Below are 27,265 nucleotides of genomic sequence, written 5' to 3' on the forward strand. Positions count from 1 at the left end.
CTGATGGCGGCTACGCGCTGTCGCCGAACTCGGACAGTTGCCGACGCGAATGCATGAACATTGAACATCGCGCAGTTTGTATGAGTGATTTTATGTACCGCAATGAATACCCAGCAATGTATGCTGAATCCGCTTAATTCGGCGAACCCGTGATAGTATGTGAGACGAATATGGATTGGCTGAATTCGTTGAGTTTAAATATTAGAAATTTGAATATTTGAAAATCCTACTAGTGTTCCCAATGCAAAATTTTAGAGATGTACGTTTGGTACTTAATTAGGTACGCAGGAACCCAGTGTTGCTGTTAGCAAACATTTTACATACCTTTTTAGCCTCTAATGAATCCAGTGTACGTAACATTTTTAAATTTTGTTTTCTTTGTCAAAACTATGTGTAACATTTCATAAATTAGTGAGTCAAGTAAAAAGCACTTTTACTAAAATTATAAAACACTACTGCCGTGCCTTTTATTCAGCTAATTTTCATATAAAATTACGCTTAAGTCATAATGTTGTATAATTTTGTGATAACCTTTAAAAACCACAAATCACCAAATCAAAAATCTTCGGAAAAACTTAATCGTGTTTGAGCAATAACACTTGTGGTCAATAAATATCAAATCAAGATTCCGGTTTTTACATCAACTATAATTAAGCACAAGCGTTCAAGTTAACCAGAAGTTTGAACCACATCCATTGGTCAGATTACAATGGTAATGATCGCAAATTGACCATCACTTGTCATATTACAACTTGAACTTGTGGTTTAGTGACATGATGTTAAACTTTAAAAAACCGTTGATAGATTAAAGCCGCGTATTTAGCTATTTTGTGATTCGGCCAATTGACTATAATCAACGGGTTATGCTGCCACACTGTCCTCGAACATTTAATAAACTTTAACGGATTCGATATACATTGCTGGTTTCTCAGTGCGGTAAATAAAAGCACTTATACTAACTACGCAATGTTATAAACCAGTAGCGGCCCGACCCGGCTTCGCTCGTGTAAAGCCATAATAAATTATATACGTAACCATATTTAAAAAAACCCGCACAAAATCTCAGACAGACAGACAGCAGCGGGAAGCGACTTTGTTTTATACTATGAGTAGTATAAAACAAAGTCGCTTCCCTTTTTACAGAAACAGTATCACATCTTTATAACTTTTGGCTCTGTTTAAATATCATGAACCAACTAAAAACTACCTGATTATTAACACTAAAATGTATACTCCGGCGTGTGGTTCCACCTTAGAATAGGACCACCCCCCGTGGATGTCGTACGAGGCGACTAAGGAACACAAAGCCTTTACAGCTGATAGAGTACCGATAGCATTCCCAAAGAAGGTTGGCTTCATACGGGCGGTCGGTTGTAAAATCATAGCTAAATCTTCCAAAATTAATGGCATTTTTTGCTGTATTTCTGGATTTGGGCGTCACAGCTCCGAATGCAACCGGGAACACGCGAAGTGGAGAGAGAGAGAGAGATTAACACTAATATTGTTTCTCATTGCATAAGATCTATAACCTATTGGGTCAAAAGGCAAAAAGTCTAGAAAATGCACGGACACGGATTAAATAACAAACTTGCAGACTTTCACATTTATTATTATTAGAAAATAGTTAGAGGCCGGTGTATTTCCTCAAATATAAGGAACTGAATTCTAGTGAGTTTGTATGTAACGTGTGTATGTATGTATGTGGGGGAAAAGATGGATAAAACGGTTACCCTTTATAGAGGAGTTTCGGCTTTTTAGTAGGGTATGGAGAAGTATCTAGATTAGAGTTATAAATTATTTAAACTGCAACCTCCGAATCCTAATTGCACATTTGAATATTTGTAAAATTGCAGGCGAAACCGAGAGCCATAGCTGTGACTAGCTTACATAGTTACCATATTTAGAAGCACTAAAACAGTCATTAAACACAGACACACAGACACGAAGGGCTGGAAAGCGCATAGAAAGTGTCCTCGTTTGATGTTGCATTGCAGTTGCAGTTGGAGAATGCCATGCACATTCTTGTCTGTGGTTATTTGGATTTATAGTTATGATTTTATCATGTTTACTTTGGAAATTATACTAATATTTTGGGTCATTTATATTACAACAGTTGACTGAAAATCGTTACGATCGATAGATAGATACGGGTTTGTGAAGAGTTCTGTTATCTTTTTTATTCTTAGGTGTTGCCGATTATATTCGGGGTTGTGACGCCACGAAGCCCAGGGTCAGTGTAAAATAGTCTTAAAAAAATATTAAGTAAATTTATTGAGTAAATCTATTTCTCAATCTATGATTCATATGCACGTCTTTGTCTCTTACGGGGTAGACAGATACTACTACGGAAAGCTACAAAAAGCGTGTTTTATCTTTACATTCCAACGTCTTCTTGTCCCTTACAATGTACCATTTTAAATGGATTCTGCGCATAATTCTAACTGATATTATAAATTCGGTAATAACTTTGTTCGTTTATTTCACGCTCAGCATTTCATTCACGGTCTATCTACTCAACCAATCTTCTTGAATTTTTTTGCATACATACATATAGTTTAAATGTCGGAGAAGGATATAACTTTTTTCATCCCGGAAAAATAATTGCTCCCGGGGGAAATAACGGGGGCGAAGCCGCAGTCAAAAGCTAGTGTAACATAAACAGTCATTTCACTAACAAAAAATTGTAAAATGAACTAAAAAATAATTAAGGTAAGTAAGGTTTCTTATTTCGAATTTCACGCAATGGAAGAGAAAGGCATCAGAAATATTATTAATGCTTCTATAACCTACAAAAGTAGATGAAATTATACCCACCAATAAAAAAATATATAAGTACTATCCAAAATCACATCTTGATCATTATTTCAAAAAATTGTATCTCAATTTGGCTTAAAACTCAAGTGTATGAAACAGACCAGAACCAAATTTTAATCAATTGACATTGACAAAAAAAATTGTTTTCTCGGAAAGTAGAGTGAGATAAAATGATTGGCCATGGTTTTGGTGGTTTGTTTATACTGCAACATCGTGCCGGAGATGTAAATGTAAGAAATATTTTATTATTAGATAATGCACTATTGAGAAAAGAATCGTTAAGGAGTTCCCTTTTTGGGATCTGAGTCTGGGTGCTTTTATCTGGCCAGTCATCATAATAATGCGTTGTCGTGGAAAATTTTAACTCTGTAGGACAAGCGGGAGTAGGTGAAATCTAACTTGCAAGATTTTATTACAGATATACAGAACGACAGACGACAGACAGGACAGGGAAACTGAATAAAAACTTGTAAAAACAATTGACCGGACAATAAAAAGCTCTTTTCCACGTCCAATTTGAAATTACTTATTTATTCTCATAGCTACAAACTACTAGCCTAGCACAATGCAACGAATGAAGCGTGTGGTCAGAAGGAAATAAATAAAAAAAATCTAATTTTTACTAAACACACTGCAAGACCAATTTTTAATATTGACATCATTCAAATATCAAAATTTAAAATTACGGAAAAGGATATGAAAAATCAAAGAGTTTGAAACACTAGGGTAGATAAGAGTCGCGAACTTGTAGCATAAAATGATGGAAACGAACCCAACGTACACAGAGGTGACAAATTTTTTTTAATACTCTCTTTCGATGAAGTAGAAATTCTACCGAAATTTAGTATCTTAAGTACCATCAAAAGGATTATAAATGTCAATTTAATATCTTACCATCAAAAAGCTTTAAATTTAAACCATATTTTTTGTGTCATTTTTTAATCAAATGGGAAACACAATCCTCAAATAATACAATATATTTAATTATTAACAAGAGAAAGCAGTGGCTTTAATTCACCAACTTACACAATGGCTGATCTTCAAGGCAAAAAGAAACATTCTGCAATACTATTGTCCAGCAATTTCTACACTTTAAATGTTTAATAACACTTTCGTTTTTAAACAATATATTGTAATAGTTATAATACTCAGTAATAAAAGTTAACTTCGCACGGGTAAGTTTTCATACAACCTACGTACATTAATTTACATACATAAAACATATAATCTTCTTATTTCGTCATTTGCATAATTAAATTTTCCCCTAATATACTTTGGCATATATTTTTTAGCATAACAATACTTTCGCATAACATAATTTCAGCATAAGTACTGTTTTTATAGTGCCAAATATTAAATAACATTTTTTATAGTTTTCGTGGAAAGAGAGTGCAGGTTTTTACCCAGCAGTGGGACATGTTATAGCTTAAAAAAATAAGTAGTTTTTTTTATCATTATAACAGCATTCCAAATTTCATCAAAATCATTGCTGTAATTTTCTATATACATAGATATATACATATATATTTATAAGTTATTTTTAAGTTAGATAGTTTTTAGTTTAAATTAATATAATTTTGTTTTTATTGTGTATTCTATCTTGTGCTTAAAATATTTTTATATAGATATTTTAGATTTATTTAGTTAAAACTTTCTTGCACAATATTACAAAAAATTATGTACTAATGGCGGGCTTAAGCCATATGGCATTCTCTCCCAGTCAACAATAAACCCAAATAATATAGGAGATAGCACTTTCGTACGATAAAGTGCATCTAGTAAACATGTACGTATGTATGTATTTCCTAACTAAATATTTAAACTTATCTCGACACATGTCACACACAATATTGGTAGTATTTTAGCTTTTAACATCGCAAACCTGTTTAAACTGAAGGTCATAACATTCACCGATCACTATGTCTACTGTTATATAGTTGTTATACATATTCACTGTTATTATACGAACAATCTAGATTAATTTATATCAACGATGCGTATCGATGTTTTTTGATATCATTGTGTTAGTGTTATAGAATGCCTTTTGTATCACAGAACACAAATTTAACTCATATAACGATAAAATCGGAGTTCACTGAGTCTTCACTCAAGGATGGAAAAACAAATTTTCTACCTGTTAGTTTAACCTAGTTGGAGCTGTCCAAATAGTATATATAGAGTGTATGGGGCCAACCAGCGGAAACACGGGGAAAACATCACTAGCGACCCGCCCTGCCTTCGCTCGGGTAAGACAATAATAAAAAAAAGTTGCCTGTAACTCCTGAAGGTTTCGTCTATCTTTGTGCCAAATTTTATCAAAACAAGCCCAATAGCTTTTGAGTTTATTCATTACAAACATAAATACAAATATTATCTCTTCATAACATTAATATAGATAATATGGGTATGTATGTAATATGTATAAATAGATAATATAGCCTGGACCCACGGCCTTGCTCTCAAAAGCTACTTACCCCAAAGCTACGTAAGTTATAACTTACGACATACAGTTAACAGCACATCACACCATACAACATTCCTTGCAATTTCGCCTCTATTACCGTTAATCAGAGCTCCATGGTATTTTCACATGCCAATTGTTCCTACCAACTTGTTTGTATTCCATCTCGATAGTGACCTAACCAAATAATTTCACGCGCCTTCCTCCGCGATTACTTTCTCGAGGTGAAAGCAAGTCAGGTATTTCGTCATCCGATCCGCCTACAGCACGTTTGGGCTGAGTGGAGACAGGTGCGAGTGTTAGTGTACGTTTTGGAGATAAAAGTCGAAAGAAAAGAATTATTTTTCTTATATCTCCAAACATTTTCGACATATCGTACAACAAGAAGCACAAGAGCGTGTTTTAAAGATTTTTCTATAAATGAAGTCGACAATTATGTATGATGTAAAATCAGGAAAAGTAACCCTAGAGCTTTAAATTTTCGAGCTAATGTGTTGAAAAACGAATCGGGCGGTGAAAAATAAATCGATAAGGATGATATGCGTGCCAATGGTCTGACAACTAGGGACGCCGACGACCGTGCGAAGTGAAGATGAAAAAGCAGACCCTGAGCTCCGACGCTCAACGGCTGAGGAAGAAACCGGAAGACGCTGAGACAAAGAGAGTGTTGAAAAATAAATAAACGAAGAAATTGCCATCACTTGTTTCTAAAATAAATGATGATTAAAATATTTCACACAACTCGTAAAATATACATAATTCGAATTGTAAAAACCGGTAACTATAAAATTCTTCCCGTTTCTACGTTTGTATGTCGGTCAATAGTACGAGTTTAAATAATTTGGATCAATATCATGTTCAGTTCAGGTTATTTTTTAAAATCTTATGTTTTTTAAATATGTTTTTTTTTTATTTATTAACAGTTTGCTAATTAAACTTTTTTTTATATTATACTAGCTACGCCCCGGAGCTTCGTCCCCATGGGAATTTCGGTATTAAAAGTAAAATAAATCCATCCAGTACATTTTGCGTGAAAGAGTTAATAGCATACACATACATATTCACAAATATTCTCATTTTTAATATATTATAATTGGATAGGATTATACTATTCGTAAATTTTACACATTTATAAATACAGAATGCAGATGTAATTTTATACGAACCATTGAACTACCTTTGACAATTCGCAAGTAAAAAATTGTTTCACCTGCATTTCAATAATTCTAAAATATGTGCTAAATAATATTTAAATCCGTCAAATTAACATGTTTATAAAACACACAGTCAAACAAACACATATTCAGTTTTTAAAGCTGAAAATGTATAAAAACTGTCAACTGAAAACCATATAAAAATTTAGATTTAGAAAAATTTAGATTGGACGGTGGCGCAGTGGTAAAGTGCTTGCCTCTGACCTGAGAGGTCCCGGGTTCGATCCCCGGTCGGGTCATGATGGAAAATGATCTTTTTCTGATTGACCCGGGTCTTGGATGTTTATCTATATATGTATTTGTTATAAAATATAGTATCGTTGAGTTAGTATCCCATAACACAAGTCTCGAACTTACTTTGGGGCTAGCTCCATCTGTGTGATTTGTCCTAATATATTTATATTTATATTTATTTATTAGATTCAAATGTCCTAACACTGTAATTGTAATCTTGAAAGCTTATCCTCCGTGAACCGATTACGTCAATGTCATCAAAGTTCGTCACCTGTCAACATGACAATAAATGTCACTTTTTGTTCCATCTCTGACAGTTGATAATAAAACGGGCAATATGGCTACACTGATACTTGCGTTTTGTAACTCCTTGGTAGCTTACCTGTAATGAAAAAATTGATATATAAAATATTTATATACTTAAATAATAAATTTCAGATAGAACGCCCTAGGTCTATTCTCACTTAGGTAATCTATTCTAACTGTAATGTGTATGTATGTATAATTATTTTTAAATTTTATCTTCCAAAAAGTATCTATCTTTCAAAAATATATTAATCTTAATCACGTCAAAAATTTACTCTACTACACTTTATAATATTTGACATTGACAGAAAGAGATGAAATATATATACTTATGAATAATAGGGAAAGTCTACCGCCGACTTTCGTTAAGAAGAAGCGGCGCAACAAACTTCAACGCAACCTTTTCTTCAAAGATGTACCTTCTTTGAACTCTATGAGCATATATGATATAATTTTTTTCACTATTTACTATATTATGTGACACCTAAATTGATTTGACATACTTGGAAAGAGCTGTAAGAAAGATATTACATGTCCATTACTTAGTATGTGTGTGACAAAAAATCTAACGGATGTCCGGCAAATAATGTAAGCTTAACTTTCATAAGAATCGTGAGTTTACATAATTTTCATTATTTGAGTCACGTTTATAATAATCGTGTTTAACTACCATTTGTATTTTTTTATTTAATTGTTATCAATTTCCCCACTGCTGGGGCATTGGCCTCCACTATGATTGAATAAGGATGGGCCAATACAGTTGGAATGACCAACCTCCCGAGGGCTTGACATGTGTTCCAAAGCACATTATTAGTATCTATTCTATACCTTGTAAAACAGATCGTGGAGTTAACAAAACTTTTGAATTTAAATTTGAATAATACATATTTGGTCACCTATCCCATGACCGACCTTTGCGAAAGTTGCTAGACCACCATGATCGCAGGCCGAGCGCGCGAACCACTGCGTCATCACGTTGTCAAAACCGTGTTAGCACAAAACAACAGACGACCACAAATTTACATTACAATGAGTCACAAAAAATCCTAATTATACTACACACAAACGTAAAACGGAAAAAATGTAAACGGTCTTGTTTGAGCAATATGGACAACTCCCATTTCTCCTGGAGTTCTTTACTATACATACATATTTACATAGAAAGAAAGCGTGTTTGTCTTTTACTTCCGCACAGAAACCCGAGTATATTGGCCTTGATACTAATTTTCTTGAGAATTCTGACTTCTTTTTAATTTATAGTTGACTGTCATATAATTTTCTATCTCATTTCCAATCTATGTAGAAATAGTAAAGTTTTAATTTGTTTTTTTAAATTATGTTCGTCTTGTGTGATTAATGACTGATTCAAGAAAAATCGTAACCGGAACTAAAAATAATTTTATTATTTATTTTTGGTATGCAATAATTATGTTGACATAATATGTTTGTTTTTTTTTTAGACAAAATATATAGGTTTTTATTTTGAAATAAAAATGCCTTTTATTCGCAAAGAAATTAAATAAAACCAAGACACAAACTTTTTTAATGTGCGGTTCTAATGTTTTATTGCCATAATGAAAAATTAATTTAAGTACTGCAAGTTATTTAATTCTACCTATCGAAAGCTATTAGCAAAGTCGATTAATCAAACTTCATTATTATGTCATTAAAAAACAATTAAACTGTTTTCGAACAGGCAATCAGCTTCGCTAAATACTATAATTTCATTGGTTATATTCATTGTTGCTGTAATTAAAGCAAAATTTAGTATATTTTTTATTCACATTCTGAATCAGGCACACGTTTGACGATTAACTTGACGTAAAATTCGTAGTATATTATTATGAAGTATAAAAAAAAAATTGATGCCATAACTTTTGTTTTTTGAAAATTGTACCTATTCATGTTTATTTTGCAATTTTATCCCTTATCACTACATAGTATAAAACAAGCTCGCTTCCCGCTGTCTGTCTCTATGTATTCTTTGATCTTTAAAGCAAGGAAACGGATTTCGATGCCGATTTTTAAATAGACAGTGTGGTTCCTGTGGAGTATGTGCATAATTTATTATGGTTTTACCCGAGCGAAGCCGGGACGGGCCGCTAGTTAAAGTACAAATCAAAATTAAATGCTATGTCTCCAACTTTATGACTCCAACATTTGTGTCGTCACTTGTGCACACTGGCATACAAGCACTGGATTTTGACACGTGGAAAGAAGTATAAAATTTGATTAGGATTTACTCTTACACACACACACACATGGATACACTCTTATGTATTATAATTTGTTTGTACAGTAACATACGTTGCCTATATTTCATAAACACGCAATATACACAAATTAATCAAGAAGTATTTCAATTAGCATATAATTCGCTATCGAAACCCATTGCTCAAGCGCATACGATGAGCGCGGCCGGGCGTGAACGCTAGTGTCGTGGGAATTGCAATGCTTTACCTGTTAGCTGTAATATTATACACTATATTACTCACAGACATTCTAACTTAAAACATTACTTTTATGGCTTAAGTCTTCATCACCAATTTCAAAACCAAGTTCTTGTCGATAGAATAAATGATTTTATTTGAGAGTGTTTTCCATTCTACTCTGTTCCCTGTCATAGATTTAACCTCCCTCTACACGACCTTGGGGCTTACCATCATCTCTTAACGCGATCCACTTTACGACCTAAACTGAACTGCAAATTCGTACCATCGACTTAATTTTTAGTATGAATGCGATTCATTTTAGGTGCCTAAATTGAACGACTTGCTTTGGGATCGTTTTGTAAAAGTTGATGGTAGGCCTGCCGGTCTTTGGTTTCATATATGAACGCCCCTTTTGGCTTTCCTTTCCCATATTTCTATATGACTTTAAATACACCTAACACCTATGGTTTTTGAATGACTTTTGAAATTTGTGATCTTTGTGAAAAATTAAATTAAGTATTTATTTAACTGGATTGGTGGACCAAAAATCGCCGGCCTTCTAATTCTGGGTTTAATTAATTAATATATATTTTTTAATAATTTTAGTTTTAATTCGAATTGTTATTATTATTTTAATGGCGGCGTAATGTGAATGGAGGCGTCACAGCCAATGAAACCGGGAGTACCTTCAGATGACAGAGAGAGAGAATTTAAAAACAAAATCGAATATGTTGGGTGCGGCGGAGAAAGTCGATAAAATGTGGGCCCTTGCGAATTTCGATCGATTACTCGTTTCTATTCGCTTTTACCGATCGAGCATATCGAGATGGTGATAAATGTCTGCTAACTAACTGCAAGAGATATTGTTAACGGCTTATATAACTTAAGAATCCACTTAGGAATTTATGTGCCTATGTAATTTTAGGCTTGTGTTGTACTAGATAATAACCAATACTAAATAAATATTTTGGTCTAAATCATGACTCTTGCGCGACTATATCTAACCTTACATATTATAAAACAAATTCTTCAACCACGCTTGTCGTCTGTATTTCTGTTCGCGATAAACTCAAAAACGACTGCACGGATTCAATGCGATTTCCACCAATAGATAGAGTGATTCCTGAAGGAGATTTCAGGGTTATAATTTATTATGTTTTTACCCGAGCGAAGCCAGGAGGGGCCGCTAGTATAGATATAAATTTGTGTATATCCTTCAGTGGATGACGTACGAAGCGACTAAGAAACACAACTTCGTTGCATGTCGAAGTCCTTTATCATATCACTAAGAACTGTCTCTCTCTCATCTGAGCGTGTTCCTGGCTTGTTCCGCAGCCACTGAGCGTCGGAGCCCTCTCCTACCTTTTGTCTCCACTCGCAAGGCCGTCGGCATCCCTAGTTAACTAGGGACCACTAATTCTGCTCTAAATAAAAGCATACCTATTTCGTAACATCTAATAATCGCAGGTGAAAGTGTCCGTCTGTATGGTAGCGAGTATGCCCGCAACTATTTCGACACCACTTTCTCTGGTAATTGAGAATACAATTGGTGTAGTGGTGGTGTTTTCATTGGTTTCTCACGATTCTCTTGTGCGTGATTGTAAATATTCATTTTTGAGAATCCATTGATTTAGCTTAATAGATCTGTAGATTTTACATTGGTTCAAAGTAATTTAGTACATGATTCTATGATTATATAGCACTGAATATTTGAAATAATGCTCAGATAAATAAAAAAAGATAGACACTTATAAATTTTTATGACAGAAAAAAGAATTGTACTTTATTTAGAATGCACGATGGAGATTGATATTTTTTTGGGAATTTAAAACTATGGCGAATTTAAAATGAGAAGACGAAATATATGTATCGGACTGGCTGGCTTAATTGATTATTTATGAAGTTTTCGAAATTTAAATTTCAAGTCATCTGACTCGTATCCTTTCTATATGTCTATTGGACTTTGAAATGGTCAAATTAAACGCGTAAGTTAACCACGTATTAATTAATTATAACATTAATTGTCACCAAACATTATCAGGTACTTCCTACACAACATCGACTAATACAAACTTCCGTTTCAAAAAACCTTGATTGGAATTACAATTATTCGGGACGGGCAGACAGACAAAATCAATTTATTGAACGTAAATTAAGTAGATTGTCGCGTTTCCTGGTAACCTTATCAATAAAACTGTGTGAGAAGGTTCCGAAACTAGTAGTGAATGGTTTGGCAAGTTTTAGACATAAAAAATGTAATGCTTCCGTATTAAGTAGGTATGTATGTATAGTTTTTGAGTTATTCAAATGTCATAAATTTAAAATCACAATTCACAATACGCTTGCCAGGTTAGCATGAACAATACCATACAATTTTCATAATTCAAAAATCGATGATCAGAATTGCAATATATAATTTTAAGTTCTATTTTCAATTTAGTAATGAGCCGTTTCAGCCAGTCACAAAATGCAAGATCATTCTATTTTCTAAATTGCTTCGCGAGCTCGAGCTGTCAAACGTCAAATTTTACATGCATCTGTTTGCGGTGGTATAATTCTAACGTTACTCGTTATTATTTATAATTACTTGGAAATTGTACAGCCAGTTCGTGTCTCTCATAATAACCAGATAACTGATGTGGTAGTTGGACTTTAAATGCTGTTTCCCACGACAGAGGATTTTGCACTTTGTAGGATTTTATCAAAAAAAACAGCGACATGTCTAATTCAGTAAAAATTCTTTCTCAAATGATAGAAAACATAAAATATAGTTTTACAATATTACTGAATTTTAGTTTGAAATTCCTACAGAGAAAGTTATCTCATAAAATGAATATTTTTTTCGAATTTCTTAGAAAAATCCACAGAAATTAACCGGAAACAAAAATTTTTATTTTGTTACATTATAAACCAAACATACTTATTACGTAATAAATCAAACAATACACCACTTCACAAACACAAATAACCTAAATTGAATTGTGACATAACTTCAATAATGTTTGTCATCTGTCAAAAATGTCACAATAGTTATGTCACTGTCACACAATAGCAGGTTGTCCTATTTTGATCGTATTTTTTTAATAAGTTGACAAGATTCGTGACTGAGAGTTATTGAAAAAAAGCTTTGACTCACGACTTGACCATAGTTCGAATAACTTATTGAGCCAGGGTCCTGAGCAGTGTTTAAAAATATTAGCTTCTGACTATGAAAAAGTGACTAGCCTTAACCAAAATAAAAAACTCATACAAATTTCTTCTATCCGTATATATATTAATTTGTTTGCAAATTGCGCTTGATTTTCACCCGAAACTCCTAATTAGCTATGCAAATGTATAAATATAAAATTTGTTTGTTACTCATATAAAAACAGCGGGAAGTTAAAACCTAAATTTTATCAATTTTTGCTACTTTTTATCCGGAATTTTCGACAGGCTACAATTTCTCCTTACATCTATAAAAACAAAGTCCTCTGTCACATCCGTCGGTTCGACTGTTTGCGATAAAATTGTAACTGCAAACACTACTACACAGATCTAGGGCTAGTTAGCTGATAAATACGGCGATTCTCATTAACACTGCTCTAACGTCGTGTATCCCCGTCACAACTCAACCAATCATCACTTTTATTATCCGATACTTAATTCGGCCATCAACCATCTTTATGACAGGTAGACTGTGGTCATGTTATAAGCGGAAGCGGAATTGGCAAGAATCGTAAGCTAACAGCTTGGATAACAATTGTAATTTTTTATTCTTCATGAGAATAAGCACGTGAAATTCTTATTTCTGACTTAAAATCATGTGTATTGAAATCTGTCTGTCGGTCCGCTCCAAAACTACCGAACGGATTTTTATTTCATAAGGGGTGATATATCGAAATAAATACAGAACTTTTTTATCATGTTTTGTAATAAAATAGTTAAATACCTATATCGAAAGCTTTTATTTCAATTACACTGATAATTTTATCTCCCTTTTCAACTTTTGCGGGAAAATATTTAATTTTTTCTTACCTTACCAATTCAAACTTCAATTTAAGGAAATACAGTTCATTCAGAAGCTACTTTTATGTGAGTTCAACGACCTAGAAACCTTGAGGTATAGAAAGTTGTAGTAACACTATAATTATAGTCCTGACATGACCAAATAAAACAAGGCAACCCACTCCGAACGGCCTTTGGAGGCTGTTCTGTTATTAATTCATAATTCATTTATTTTGTTATAGTTGATTTTACTTGGTAAAGAAACTTGACACCGGGTTGTATAAGTGACTTAGGTATCTCAAATAAGGGATAAAATGTCGATTCTATTATTGATGATTCTTCAAAGAGGTAGAAAATTAAAAAGTTTGTTTGGTTGCCTATTACCATCGACTAAATTATTCAATATAATTATATAAATATTAATTAGTCCATGCTATTATCAACAACTGTAGAAAAATCTTATTCTTATGTCTTATGTATATCAAGTGGAAAAATATAAAGCAAACTTAAATAAAAATATTTAAACATTTATATATAAAAAACTGAACATATCTTGATTAATTTCGTAACTTTTCGTGATCAGTGTAAGATTTAAAAAGGTTAATGTATGATGAGATTTCTACACTATTAACAAGTTAATATCGCCACAAGATACGATTACAACTCTCTAAATAAATTTATGTATCCACGCATAAAACATTATTTCCTAAACTAGGTATTTCTCTATTAGTAACGTTAACGTCTGAGCGATGAAGTTACAAAATCAGTAATCTTACACAAAATAGGTGTATTCGATGAGACATAGAAATAATCGATACTATGTATAGTTCCTGCTATGATACTGAAATTGAGTTGACCGCTCAACAAAATAGGCTTTGTAATATCTTTATTAAAGAAACATGTTATATACAAAGAAACATGTTATATACAAAGAACACATGTTAAAGGTACATACATAACAAGAAGGTCAATATACAATGGCGGACTTATCCCATGAAGGGATCACTTCCAGTCAACCAGCGATAACTTGAGATATTTGACTGAGCGAGCGAAACTGTGGAGCGAAGCGAGCGAGGTCTACAATTCTACTTGGGGCAAAAATACACTTTTTGTATGTATGTTTGTAGGCGATAATTTTTTTCCGTTGGTCTGATTTTGATGAAATTTATAAGGTATGTATGATTTATCCATAGAATTTTAAAGTTCGTGGGACATCAAAATCGTTTGTCGTTTTTGAAATATTCACAGTTTTGTAAAAACTCATCAAAATTGTTTGTGTTCGCGAGGTCTAAATTCGCGGCGAACAAACTAGTTACTAATAAGGGTAGAAGACGGTAATGTTATTCCATTACCAACTTGGGCTAACTTTTTAAGCCTAAAACGAACACAAACCCTCAAAAGCATATACTATATATATGGATCCCTTGGAAATCACAAATCAATCAAAACAAAAATCACGTAACAGACATATTTTGTATTTTTTTTATTTATCTTAAACATTACGCGAAAAAAGAGTTTATGGAATTTATATCAAACGACAAAGAAGATTTTTACAAGAATTATTTTTTTAATTTACTCAAGAAAACCGTCTCCACTATGTCCGCAGCCTGCTTACTTTCACAATCTTCGATGAAAGGTCAAACTGGTTGTCTATGCGCACACACTTTGGTATGCGTGTGCGCAGAAGCTCGGGCATGTGTGCGTGAGCTCATCACAAACAAATGCAACCAACTTTCTAATTTTTCGTTTATTTTGCGCGTTCCGATTGTTTTCAAACTTCGATTAGTGAAAGTGATTATGCGTTTTTTAATTTATTTGTACTTCGTTTGTCCTAAATTACTTTAGTTCGAATACCGGAAAGTACTTTTAATTTAACTACGATTACAAATATGTATTAAAATTACAGACATAAAGTATAGTTTCAAAACATCGATTTTTTTTCCCCTAAAAATAGACCAGTTCATTAGGAAGTAGTTAATTCTAACCCAAAAAAGATCGATGTGTGAAATGGAATAGCTAGAAGCTATTTGAATTGAGAACCAGTTGTTATTTTTTTACTTTCACAATTACTCACTTCATAATATTATGTGTGTGGAGACGAAAATGTAGGAAAGCGGACCCTTGGCTCCGATGCTCAACGGCTGAAGAAGAAACCGGGGAAAAGCTCAGATGAGAGAGAGAGAGACTCATTTTCATCAATCTTAACTATCCTAACTTCCTAACTAATTTTATAAATGCGAAAGTTTGTTTGTTACCTCTTCTCGCTTTATCTACTCAACCAAACTTACGTGTACGGGAGAAGGACGCAGGACGCAAAAATAACTGATCCCGTGGGAAACCACGCGGGCGAAGCCGCGGGCAAAAATCTAGTGCCAAAGAAGTTTCCAATATTTACCGACTCTGGAATCTGATTACAATTAGATGTAATAATGGAGATCGATTGATTTAGGTAATAATCAAGTTATTAAATAATCACTTTGAGGAAACAGCACTATTGAAACCCAATCAAGCCAGTAATCTAATTGTTTGATAAATCTTATGAAATTTACATATTTATGAACAGAAAATTGGTGAATTACAGAAATTTAATTATACATATATTTATACGAGTAAAAAAAATATTTATTGTTATTTTGTTAAAATACCATGTTTTTTTTATTTTATTCTTATTCTCCTTTCATAGATGGCGATATCCCAATAAAACGCGCTATGGCTTTGATCAAACTACATCTATACTATTAAAAGAGGCAAGTGTTTGTGAGTTTGTATGTTTGAGGCGGGCAGAAAATTTACGCCTTTCCTTACAATTTTACATTTAATCTCATGCTATTCCCACAAGTTAAAGCCTATATTATCATCCAGTACAGACAGACACACTGACTGACCCACTAAGAGCAGGTTTGCCACATAAAGGTGTGGTGGGACTGCAAGCGGTAGAAATTCCGATCCCATATATGTTTGTGCTAAAAGTTGACGGATGTTGACATGGCGTTGCGAAAATTTACGAGTATATAATAAAAAGTGGATCTAACTACAAATATATAATATACACATAAATACTTAATTAAATAGAGGTTATGTTTATTGGTTATCTAAAAAGTTATAAATTCAGTTAAGTTGTATTTGTACTGGTACTGCTACGTCTTGCGATCCTTGAATTACTCCTCATATCAATTATGTTATTGCTAACACTGGTGTCAGATTTTATTCAAGTCATTGGCTCTTGACATGACTTTTACGACTACCTACCGCGTCTAGTGGCAAGTAGTCGCCTACACACTAGTGAACTGAACTGTCCACCAGTGTGCAGGTTTCCTCACGATGTTTTCCTTCACCGGAAGCAAATGGTGGTCTGTAAAATCTACTATACACGAGCCAGATTTGTATACAAACTCATGAGGCAAGCAAATGGTGGTCTGTAAAATCTACTATACACGAGCCAGATTTGTATACAAACTCATGAGGCAAGTGTGGGACGCTGGATCCCAGAATTTGAATCTAGGACCTTTCGATCTCAGGTGGAAAGTTTTAACCACTGCGCCACCACCGCTACAATTACTGAGTCCCTGGCAAAGGGGGCTAACCTAAAAAGTGCTTGATGTCGTCAAGGAGGATAATGTGAGCCAATGATCTGAATCTGAATACTAAGGATGCCCAAGACCATGCGAAGTGGAAAAGAAAGTAGTGAATCTGATTTAGACGGCGAAACGAGATAAAGCAAAATTTATAAATGGATGCAGATTTCGCAGCAACCCGCCGAGAGTAACACCGGCGAAAGAAGACAAATTCAGTTAAATTAAAATATCTCATTCTCCGTTGCGATGACGCAGCACGTTGCAGCTACGTTGTACTGTTTGACCTGACGTACGTCGATACTCCATACAATGTCTATGTTGTCTGCTGACGGACATCAAAACGTCGAAGCAATGGGGCATCGCTCTAAATCGTTGTAAAAGTGTTAATTGTAATTGCGTGGTATAAAGCATTCTAATTACAAATTACTAAGATAGTACAACAGACGTGTAAAGTATAACAAATTAAGTATACATTTTTAACTTAGTAGTTAATCACATAAGCGACTTGTTAACGACACATCATGACTATTTAACCACAGTTTAACCATCTATCTATCAGATAGTTATCTCCAAAACCATAGTGCAAATTTAAACACGTAATTTAATGTTTTTTATGTTGTAATTAAAAAATATATAAGTCGTGACTCTCGTTTACATCTGAATATTTCATGGTTGCATTTCGACTACGAAGTCAGAGATCCTTTGAAAAATGAAAAATTTGAAAAATGAATCTTAAATTTTGAATAGTCTGTTGTGATGGTACAACTGTTCAGTTGTACATGACATCACTCTCTTTGAGAAAACTGTTCTTGCGTATCAGTTATCATGTTTTTTTATCCCTTAGTCGCCTTATACTACATCCACGGGAGGATATTGAGTGGTCCAATACTAGAGTGGAATTACACGCCATTATAAATACGATAACGTTGTATGTAGTACATATATTTGTCATAATTATCATTGTTTAGATTTCATGCTTTTTGACGACCTCGGTGGCGCAGTGGTAAAGTGCTTGCCCCTGAACCGAGAGGTCCCGGGTTCGATCCCCGGTCGGGGTCATGATGGAAAATGATCTTTTTCTGATTGGCCTGAGTCTTGGATGTTTATCTATATATGTATCTATGTATAAAATATACTATCGTTTAGTTAGTATCCCATAACACAAGTCTCGAACTTACTTTGGTGCCAGCTCAATCTGTGTGATTGTCCTAATATATTTACATTTATTTATTTATATATGCTATTTACGAGTAGTTTGTTTTGAGGATAGATGCGTTGTTGTGTTCCTCTTTTACGCGAAAACCAGTGTACAGATTTTGATAGAATTTGGTACACTGGTAGAATATCATATACGAGCGAAACACTGCGGTACAATTATGTAGTATGCAAAATATTTTATACTACCGACAAACAGTTCGACAAACGCGGCGGTTCGACGTACATTGCTGGATTTCCTTGTAAAAAAAACTGACATACAAACTAAGCAATGTACTATCAATTGTTGAGCTGGCATAAAACACTTGCACTCATTAATTCCCAACACGGAAATCGAACTTGTGACCTCCGTAGCAGCAGGTAACCTCATTGTTGTCGTAAATACTTGCTGTAACAATACGCCGCTCTAACTAAAGCTGATACGCATCTCGAAAGCTCGCGGGAGCTTTATTCACGTAATATATACAGTATTTGTGTGTGTCTGTGTGTTCTAAACCTAGTTTATAGATTGAGATACTGAAAGAAAGAAAAAATATTCATAAAAAACGTGAGTACATGCTAAGATTTTTCTGTCTCTCTCTCTCTTTCTCATCGGTTGCATTCACGGACACGATATCTGGAAGTGCAGGTTCCGCTTAAGAAATATATCCGAAAATTTTTAAGTTTCGACTGTGATTTTACGGCCGGCCGACCGCCTGACGTCGACTCTTTAGTTATGCTGTTGTTGCCAGCTGTGAAGAAGTGCAGGTGCAGGAACAAAAATATTTTTTTTAAATATAAATAAGTATGCTAGTTGAACAACCTATTAGTAATACTAGATGTTGCCCGGGGCTTCGCTCCCGTGGGAATTGTGAGATAAAATATAGCCCATAGCACTCTTGGATAATGTACCTTTCTAATGGTGAAGGAATTTTAGAAATCGATTCAGTAGTTTCTGAGGTTATCCGCCTCAAACATACAAACTCACAAACGCTTACCTTTTATCTTTTATTTATTTTTATCTATCTTTTATTATTTATAGTATCCGTGGTTTAACAATCACCGCGGTGGTAGAATTTCGGTTGTAACGCTGCTAAGGCCTCGATGTGGACACATTCCATCTAACAAGTATAAGTATTTGATGGGTATAGCTAATTCACCCAATTGCCCAGAATGCGGTATTATAGAAGACGTACAGCATGTGTTGATGGAGTGTGTCCGCAACGAGGCACTCCGCCGCGATTTTGTCTTTGATTTACGAGTACTCCCTGTTGGTACATGTAATTGTACTTTGGCTTCTCCATTATCGGACGATGCCAAACGCTTTATCAAACTATGTCTTCACATTAATTGACACAATTTTTAGCAAACCTTAAGGGGGGGTTACATAGTCACTGCGTGACAAAACCCCTTTAAATCAATAATAAGAAATAAAAAAGTGTACAGTACATCTTTCTGTACCTATGTACTATAACGATTTATTTTTATTTATATTTAGGAAGACTTACAGCTAAAGAACAAATAAGTAGAAATTAAAATTCAAAACAGCAAGCCAATTAAAAGTCTCCACAGATAGAAGAGAAGTAAGAAATTGAAGACATCAAGCATGCAAACAGGGTTGGTATCACATGACAAACAATAGCCAGAAGTTATATGTTATACACATTATAAGTTACAAGATAGATGATGTAACTGTTGTGTATATCCCAATCACTGGCATTTAAAACACCTCAAACTGACCACAGATCTCGGCATCTCGTTTGGCACATAGTAAAAAAGTTCATATAATTATTTTATTTTAGTTTAAGTTAAATAAAGTAATTAAAACAACTTTTTTACTCTGCGCCATGCAAGATGCGCTCTCAAATATATAAGAGCCATGTATGTAATTTGCCGGTTTGCGCAAGACGTGGCCGTACCAACTATAATGATCGTAGATTTCTATGTTACTAACGACTTGGATTGTCATTTTTTTTTTGTCTTCTCATCTCCGATTGTTGTGATTGTAACACTTTCCGGTACTGTTAGATATGCCATTGATCTATGGCGCTATGGTTTTCTCAGCTCATGTATTCATTATGACAAGAAAATGTATCGTGTTAGTTTTTACCCGTACCCGATTTACCCGTAGGACCTTTAGTCCAAATTATTTTTAATAATTTAATTTTTGTAATTTTAATATGTTACACGTATTCAGCCGATGGTGTCTCATCACATTCTTGAAATTCATGCACCTATGTCTAGATTTATATCAACTTTTAATAATTGGCATAAAATTTGCGATTTAGATATATTTCATGATACGCCTAAAATTATGAAGAACAAAATTTTACAAAATTTAAACTATACTTAAAAATAAAAATCTAAAATTAAATTCCAAAAGTTGTTAAATCGTTGATTTTATTGATTATACTAGATATCTATATAGGTATACTAGGTATATATTTTATTGCATGTGAAAGTATCAACGTAGTCAAAGTTGCAGTGAATGCCGTGCACGTCTGTGAAGGATGTAAACATTAGAACTAGACTTAAGATTTAATGTAAAAATGTAATGCATATGTTTATATTGTTGATGTGCCAATTAATTAATTTACTGATAGATATATTACAGAGTTCGTCCATACTAATATTATAAAGAGAAAAGATTTGTATTTTTTTTTTGTAATGAATAAACTCAAAAACTATTGGGCCGATTTTGATAATGTAGTTTGTAACTTTGGTAAATATAATTTAATTTAGAATATGACGTGAAAAAGTGCCTGTGAAGGCCTAATTTCTGAATAAATAATTTGATTTTGATTTGATGAAATTTGGCACTGATTGCAATTTGGCGAAACATTCGGGAGCGACGTAGGCTACTTTTTATTATGGTTTTACCCGAGCGAAAGCGGCTAGTATTAGAATAATTGCAAATATTCTTTGGGATCCGAGAGAGATAAAGAAGATTTTCTGTATAAATTACGCTGTCTGTCTCTATGTATGCTTAGATTTTTAAAACTGTGCAACGGATTTTGATGTGCCGTGCAACATAATTATAACACATATTTTTCTCATACAATCCAAGGGTCTCATACACTTTGAATAGAATCACAGAAATAACTATCAAAGTGGTGATATTACGTACCGTTTGTAATCACAGTTATGCTTCTGTCTCTCTCTCTCTCTCGGAGACAAAAATAATCACCTGTCTCTTTCGTTAATTAGTTGCACGTCAAGTTAATAATGACGATTTCTATTTTAAAACATTTAATATTGTAACGATAGGAAAAGTTAATTTTAATTACAACCAACAAGTCGTATCATGGCATGTATGTATACGCCAGTAAATTGAAATGTTTAAATTTAGAAAATACTGGCATACAAATTTATATATTGTTTGAAGCGGTGGTGGTGTAATGGTTAAGACGCCCGCCTGTGGATCGAAAGGTCCCAGGTTCAAATCCTACTCGTGCCACATGAGTTTGTATACAAATCTGACTCATATACAGTAGTTTCTTAGTAGTAGTTTCTTCCGGTGAAGGAAAACGTCGTGAGGAAACCCGCACACTGGTTGATTCTTATTAAGAGAAGAAGAAGGAGAAGGCAATGGCAAACCACTTCATTAATAATGCCAAGAAAGTTGTTGTGTGTGTTTCATTCCACGTAATGACCACGACCCTCAGCCATGAGGAATACGACTATGAAGATGAATATAGTTTGTAAAGCATATATAAAATTAAGTACGTATCTGTATATTTCGGTATCTGACAAACAATTTCCAACAGAACTATAGCAGGTTTGCACATATATATTTTTTTTTGTTATTCGCTAAGGTTTTAGTTACCGATACGTGCACACAGTAAATTTCGTATTAAATTTATAAGTAAGTACTAGTTGCGTCCCGGGGCTTCGCTCCCGTGGAATGTTTAACGAAATTTGGTATTGAAGTACCTGATACCAGAAAGTACACGATTTCACATAGCATTAGATCAAAAAGTCTGATAGTCAATGAGAGTTTTTAAAGTAGATGGCGCTACTGTGTTATATATAAACCACGGGTGGCACCGCGGCGTGCAGCTAGTATATATAACCTTTGATGTAGTATCTTTTTCACTGTTAATTTGTATAAATCACACATCATGTTGCAACGGAAATGTATCCAAATATGACTTGAGATAAAACTCAAGCGCAGCGTTCGTTACCCAACCTCCTAGCATTTAGAGTGACCACTTACGTAAAGGTTGCTACATGGGTCAATCGTCTGTATTAGATGGGTTATGTACTGTCTGTCTGTATAATAAGCGTTTACTCGCTTCGTCTCAGCATGCCCCTTTCGCATAATGTCCCTTCCGCAAATTGCCCATTTCACAAAATGTCTATTTCGCAAAATGTCCCTTTCGCAAAATGTCTATTTCGCAAAATGTCCCTTTCGCAAAATGTCCCTTTCGCAAAATGTCTATTTCGCAAAATGTCCCTTTCGCAAAATATACCTTTCGCAAAATGTCTATTTCGCAAAATGTCCCTTTCGCAAAATGTCCCTTTCGCAAAATGTCCCTTTCGCAAAATGTCTATTTCGCAAAATGTCCCTTTCGCAAAATGTCTATTTCGCAAAATGTCCCTTTCGCAAAATGTCCCTTTCGCAAAATGTCCCTTTCGCAAAATGTCTATTTCGCAAAATGTCCCTTTCGCAAAATGTACCTTTCGCAAAATGTCCCTTTCGCAAAAAGGCCCTTAACCCAGGCTTCGTGGCATCACAACCCCGAACATGAAAATCTAGTAAATATAATTATTAAATATAAAATCTTTTAACAATCATTACAGCAATATATTATGTAAATAACACTTGTTGAACACAATTCATTTTAAAATCATCGATCAAAACTAACCAACCGCGAAATTGAACATAGCCATTTCGAAATATCTTTTCATTAATACATTAGTATGACTTACGCTGATCATTATTGCTTTTGATATACGTTATCCATTAAAACAATTAATTAACTGATGTATTAAAACATTATCTAGAAAATATAATAGATTTTAACTTTTAACTATCTGTTACAGCACTATTGAATCATCGAATTATTTGACATTTAATCATTTAATTATCGCCCGGCTTCGCTCCCGTGGGAATTTTGAGATAAAACATAGTCTATAGCAATCTTGGATAATGAACCTTTCGATACGTGAAAGAATTTTTGAATTAAAATCGGTTTGATAGTTTCAGAGATTTGTGTTTGTTTGTCACGTTTTCCTCTTTCACGTCAAAATGGAGCAACGGAAAAAGGTGATTTTTGCTGTGGAGATAGTAGGAGAACTGGAGAGTGACATAGGCTTCTTTTTGCCGCGGGCAACAGCCAGTGACATTGCAAATAATATATAATCATCCACTTAGTTGTAAATATAAAATATAAGATCCAATTGCTTATAAGATAAAATTTTTAAATATTAAAATTCACAAGTCTAATCGAGAGTGATATTTCTAAAACTGGTGTCAGATTTTATTGAAATGGCCTAAAGGCATCCGAAATTACTTTTCAATTCACAAGTAGATATAAATTGTTCGCAAATCATTATAAATCAATTAAATCTTCATTGTTTCTAATTAAAGATTTGTGTTGTGATCAAAAATTCTCTAGAAACATTATTTAACATTTTTTTTCTCTAATGATTTACACGATTACGAATTGCATAAGAATGGCATATTGTGACAAGCTTGTATTTAACCAGCAATATGTGTATGTATGTTTGTATGCATGTTCGGGTGGAATCGTATAATTCAATTTTGAAGTAGATATCTTCAACCGATTGAGCTGAAATTTTGTACACACGTTTAGTTTGGATGACAATGCATTATTATGACAAATTTGACCAGATGGTACACTCAGGGACGCCTGCCGACGAGGGTACTCCTCAATGACATACTGCGTGGACATGATTTTTTTCGCTCCCGTGGGAATTTCGGGATAACAAGTACCCTATGTGTACCCTTTTATATATTCCAGGTTATATTCTACCCATGTAAAGTACCAAATTTCTTATCATAACACATTTGGTTTACTCATCAAGTACTTCAGGGTATATTGTTTCTTATACCAAATCGATCGAATATCAATAATATGAATATGATCAAAGTCGTTACAATTGTTCATATTCATTTATTTACCAATCGAGTGAATCATGATATGATTCCAAAACAATTTTACTTATACGAACCAAATTAAGCTGAATTATCATATCAGTATGACAACAGTTAAGAATGCGAACACACCATATCCTCCTGTCAAAGTCGTAAACTATTAAGGGATCAAAAACTTTTGGCAGATGACAGACAACAACAGCATTCCCTAAATCACCGGTGAATCTTTTAACTTTTATGGTTTGTTTTTTTTTTTACTTTTTGCGCAGATCCCACTGTTGATATTGCAGTTATACTTGATTATCATTACATAGTATAAAACAAAGTCGATTCAGATGTCTGTCTGTCCCTATGTATGCTTAGATCTTTAAAACTCTTCTTCACAGTCGTATTCCTCATGGCTGAGGGTCGTGGTCATTACTTGGAATTAAACACACACAACAACTTTCTTGCCATTATTAATGGAGTGGTTTGCCATTGCCTTCTCCATTTCACACACAAGTTTTTAATCAACCAGTGTGCAGGTTTCCTCACGACGTTTTCCTTCACCGGAAGCAAGTGATGACCACCACTTGCTTCCGGTGAAAACTACATGAGTCAGATTGGTATACTGATCATGTGACATTAGTAGGATTCGAACCTGGGACCTTTCGATCTACAGACGGGCTTTAAAACTACCTAATGGAATGTGATGCGGATTTTTTCTATATATACTTAGTGTGGCAAAGATCTATATTTATTACGGTTTTACCTAAGTGAAGGCGGGACCGGCCGCTAGTCATTAATAAAATAAACGTTACTTAAACAAGTCGTTACTAACCCCGAATTAGTAGGGTGCGTTATGAAATATCTAATTAAGCAGGCATCTTTAATACACTTACATAATTTGTCTTGTCTTACGACACCGACTATCGCACAAGTTATTTTCTTAATAAAGTCAAGGCGAGTTGCGAAACTTTATCATAATTCGCTCATTAAATAAACGATTTTTTTTTTTCACAACTATAACGGTTGCCAAAGTATTCATTCATTATCGTTGCTTCGAAAGGATGTTTAAATTAGGTACTATCTTTTTTTTATAATTTTGAAAACAATAACGTGATGAAAATCATTCTGGAATCGAACTGGATAATTGAACCGGGAATTGAAGTTACCTAGTTTGATATCTTACAGATAGACTATCAGATACTTTATCAGATCAGCAAGCGGAAGCGGTGGCATTCCGCATATTGACTCTAGTTTTATTTTCTACTTTCTACATTTCTGTAGTCAATATTGCTATTAAGGAGAGTCCTGCAAAGAGTCACCTGCGGTGGGAAGTAGCGCAGAATAGGAAAGAGTGGAAAACTCTACTATTGTAGACCAAGATCCCCTTTGGACCAGCGAAGTAAGAATAACACATCCAATACTCAAAATAGTTTAACTATCTAAAAATATTCTAAGGAACATATATCGGATTATTAACAATATATAAACACTTTAAAAAAGAATCTTAATAAATGTCTTTATTAATTATTTAAATGACCTGAATGCGTAAGTAAATACCACGTTTTCTAAAAAAAAAAAACTCGTTTTCCGACGAATTTGGAAATCGCTTAATATGTAAATCCAGTTATAAAGTCGTGTAACAGTTATTTTATAAAAGAAATTAATTCTCTACAGGCTAAGTTGAGCTTTACCGCGACGAGCGCGTTGATGTCTTTACCACAAGAGCTTTTATGGGCTTGAAAGTTAAGTAAACTGTCCTATTTGTCGCATAGGATGCATAAAAAATGTTCGAAAGTTCAAAGAATGGTTTTCTACTAAAATAAGAAGTAGTTTAAGAAAATTAAGCGACAAACAATTTATTCCACTAAGGACACAAAAAGGTCATAAGATATTTCTGACACAAAAGAAGTCGTGATTATTGAAACTCGACATTTACCGATAAAAAATATGTCACTTACCTTGACATGACACTAGAGAGGTGAATATAACAGCGAAGCACACAAAGCTCCAGGCGAGCTTTTTCCCTCCCATTTCACATCCGGAAATTAATCTAGGCTGCAGCATTTTCACTAACACTGTCAAATTATCATTTAGAAAAAAAAAGTTATCAATTCACAACACAGTCACAGTAAAAAAGTTTAGATTCGACGTTCGAATTATTTTGACATTTCGCGTTCGCGCCGATCGTTCAGCTGATTTTGAAATTGGAAAGTGTCGGGGGGTCCGCGACAGTGCGCTGGCGGTTCTTGACTGAGTCGGGTCTGCGCACGCGCAACGTCGCCGGACGAATAGTTCTCTCTCACCTTCTGGCCGCTTTTGGACAGAAGTGGATAACATTTGTTGGGTGAACGGTGTCTTGGTACCTGTTAAACATGATGATTGACTTTACGTTCATTTACGGACAAGCAACTAAGTATTTTGAGTACTAATTGTTATGTCATTAATCAGAATAATAAATCATGATTGCAGAAGAATTTTCTTCGGCTAATATTACCTTTAAATTTTAGTTAATCTTTTGAAACATACCAAGGTTTCTAAATTACCTTCATATTAAAAAATATATATTTACGTAATAAGTATTGATATTTTTTACAATTTTCAACTTATGTAAAATGTAACACACCAACTAGAAGTCGAAACAAAATCAAATTATTCAAACAGTTAATTTTGATTATCTACATCATTATTTCATTTCAGGTTATAACATAAGTTTGCAACAAATACAGCTCAGAGGATGTGATACCATTGAAAACTTTATTTCAAATTCAAATTCAAAATTCTTTATTCAATTTATGGATGATATACATCACATATTGACGTCAAAAAAAAATTTCTTCAACTAAGTAAGTGAAGAAGAAGCGGCGCAACAAACTTCACCGCAGCCTTTTCTCCAAGGACGTCAATTAACAAATATAGGTCTTATACATATATTAAAAATT

At 33.9% G+C, this 27,265-nt stretch overlaps 1 protein-coding gene across 4 annotated transcripts in view; it reads right to left on the minus strand.

Moving 5' to 3' along the window:
- The window catches only part of LOC128680085 (uncharacterized protein), a 96,444-nt gene extending 69,829 nt beyond the window's left edge, over positions 1 to 26,615 (minus strand). For all 4 annotated transcript variants that reach the window (XM_053762855.1, XM_053762854.1, XM_053762853.1 and 1 more), the window contains exon 1: positions 26,285 to 26,615. In XM_053762855.1, the coding sequence (XP_053618830.1) occupies positions 26,285 to 26,390 (106 nt within the window). In that variant the 5' untranslated portion in view covers positions 26,391 to 26,615. The remainder of the gene's footprint in view (positions 1 to 26,284) is intronic.
- Between the last annotated feature and the right edge of the window lie 650 nt (positions 26,616 to 27,265).

Source organism: Plodia interpunctella, chromosome 23 (genome assembly GCF_027563975.2).
Source record: "Plodia interpunctella isolate USDA-ARS_2022_Savannah chromosome 23, ilPloInte3.2, whole genome shotgun sequence".
NCBI lineage: Eukaryota > Metazoa > Arthropoda > Insecta > Lepidoptera > Pyralidae > Plodia > Plodia interpunctella.